This window comes from Myotis brandtii, unplaced genomic scaffold (assembly GCF_000412655.1).
Source record: "Myotis brandtii unplaced genomic scaffold, ASM41265v1 scaffold743, whole genome shotgun sequence".
NCBI classification, from domain to species: domain Eukaryota; kingdom Metazoa; phylum Chordata; class Mammalia; order Chiroptera; family Vespertilionidae; genus Myotis; species Myotis brandtii.
Window position 1 is genome coordinate 1,662,044 of NW_005370960.1, and position 2,168 is coordinate 1,664,211.

At 66.2% G+C, this 2,168-nt stretch overlaps 1 protein-coding gene across 5 annotated transcripts in view; it reads right to left on the reverse strand.

The window, feature by feature from the left end:
* Positions 1 to 2,168, reverse strand: part of OGDH (oxoglutarate (alpha-ketoglutarate) dehydrogenase (lipoamide)) — a 40,530-nt gene that overhangs the window by 5,428 nt on the left and 32,934 nt on the right. For all 5 annotated transcript variants that reach the window (XM_005882872.1, XM_014530552.1, XM_005882873.1 and 2 more), the window contains 5 exons: positions 1,950 to 2,077; positions 1,693 to 1,871; positions 1,508 to 1,579; positions 1,068 to 1,196; positions 576 to 648 (listed from right to left, as the gene is read on the reverse strand). In XM_005882872.1, the coding sequence (XP_005882934.1) occupies positions 576 to 648; positions 1,068 to 1,196; positions 1,508 to 1,579; positions 1,693 to 1,871; positions 1,950 to 2,077 (581 nt within the window). The remainder of the gene's footprint in view (positions 1 to 575; positions 649 to 1,067; positions 1,197 to 1,507; positions 1,580 to 1,692; positions 1,872 to 1,949; positions 2,078 to 2,168) is intronic.

Genomic DNA, 2,168 nt, shown 5'->3' on the forward strand with positions numbered 1-2,168 from the left:
GGTAGAGCCATAACCTCCCCATCGGCCCTGCCCTGAGTGTGACAGTGGCGGCGCCCCAACCCCCTGATCCGCCCTGCTCTGTGTGTGACAGGGGGCAGTGCCCTAACTCCCCTATTGGCCCTACTTTGTTCGTGACAGGGGGGAGCTCCCCAACCCCATGATAAAATATTCAACAAACAAGAGGTTTACCTTGACTGGAGCCGAAAGGGGGCCCCACGGCTGGGAGGGGGTGAGCTCCCCGGCCCTGAGCCAGGGGTGTGGGCCCTCCCCTCCGGGGCCTTTCCAGTCCCTGGGGGTGACCTGTGCAGCCTCAGGAGCAGCACCCAGGGTGGGGTGAGCTCTGAGCTCAGCCTCACTTCCCTGCCCCTAAGGGTCCTGGGAGGCTCCAGGCCACGGCGCAGACCTGGGGAGACGTGAGGCACACCGTGGACCAACGTGCTCACAAGCTCAGACGTCTGGGCTGTCCTGTTCGGGGGTCTTTACCCAACGACCCAGAGTGGCGCTGGCTGCAGGGGAGGCAGCAGGAGCTCCAGCCCCAGAGCACAGGCAGGACCCCCCTGCCCGCCTGCACCCACCTGGGAGCATCTCGTCGAAGCTGGTCCTGGCTTCGGGGTGCCGCAGCAGGGACTTGGGGGTGAAGACGATCAGCTGAAACACAGGACCACAGGCTCAGGATGGACCAGGTCCTCGGGTCCCAGGAGGGTCAACAAGAGGGGCTGCCCTCCCAGCTCTGTGGTCAGGACCAGCCACAGGTCAGGAGCGTGAAGAAGGGGAAGGATGAGGCCGTTCCCTTGCCCGCCTCTCCTCGGCTGAGGGGCTGGGCCCTGCTGAGCCAGGCGTCTGCCCGAGCCCCCCCCCACCATCCCAAGGAAAAAGCCCTCCTGTCTGGCGTGCTGCCTGTGGCCGGCGTCCGTGCTGTGGGCCTGCGTGGCCTTGCAGTTCAATCTGCAGCAGCAGAGGTGCTCTCCCTCTGGGCTCCCCGTCTTCCAAGCTCCGTGCCCCACCCACCACCACCCATTGCCACGTCCGCCTCCCTGGCCAGGCCTCTGACAGGGAGAGCCACTGACCGGCTTGCGGAAGGGCAGGAGGATCTGGCGGCGCAGCACGTGGAAGAAGTTGCCGGGCGTGGAGCAGTTGACCACCACCCAGTTGCAGTCGTAGAGCTGACTTATGTCGAAGTTGTCCTCCTGGAGGTTCTGCGGGGAGGACGGGAGCTCAGGGACACGAGGGAGCTCCTGCCTGTCCCCACTCCGCCCCCGGCTGCTGACAAGGCTGCCCGGCCAGGAAGCCAGGCCCCACCTCCACCCGCCCTCCTCCCGACAAGACCGACTCCTGGTCATTCAAGTCCAATCAGCGGCTCGTTCCTTAGGGCATCTGCCTGCATCGGACACAGAGCAACTCCCACGGCTTCCAGGCCACACCTGCTCCGTGCCCTCGGGAAGCCTCACTGGGGGAGACCTGCATCGGGGCCCCCTGCACCCTCCCTTGGCCACGGCACCCCCCTCACCGGCAGGACGTCGGGGTCGTCATTGCACATCTGCAGGAACCGCTCGGGCCTGGCGGAGGAGTGCTCTGGGCCCTGGAAGCAGATGCGGTTCAGCCCCATTTCCGTCTCCACACACCCCGGGGCTGCCCTCCTGCTGGCAGCGCCCCCCCTCCCTCCCCCATGGCATAGGGCGGGGCTGAGCTCACCATGCCCTCCATGCCATGGGGCAGCAGGAGCACGATGCCGTTCTGTCGCACCCACTTGGCCTGCCCGGGGCAGATGAACTGGTCGATGATGCACTGGGCCGTGTTGTGGAAGTCGCCAAACTGGGCTTCCCAGAGCACCAGGGCGTTGGGGCTGGCCATGGCAAAGCCCAGCTCAAAGCCTGCAGACAGGAAGGGCGTCAGGAAGGAAGGGGCAGGCGGGGAGCGGGGAGGAAGGGGGGGCAGGGGGCGTCGCTCACCCAGGACCCCGTACTCAGACAGCGAGCTGTTGCACACAGTGTAGGGGGCCTGGTTGGGCCACAGGTGGTTCATGGGGATGCAGGTCTTCTTGTCCACGTTCTGGTCGTGCAGCACGTGGTGGCGGTGGCTGCATCAGACAACACAGGTGAGCGGGCAGGGCCGCTGCCTCTGCTCAACAGCAGACCCCATGCCCCGTCCTAACAGGAGGGCTACGCAGG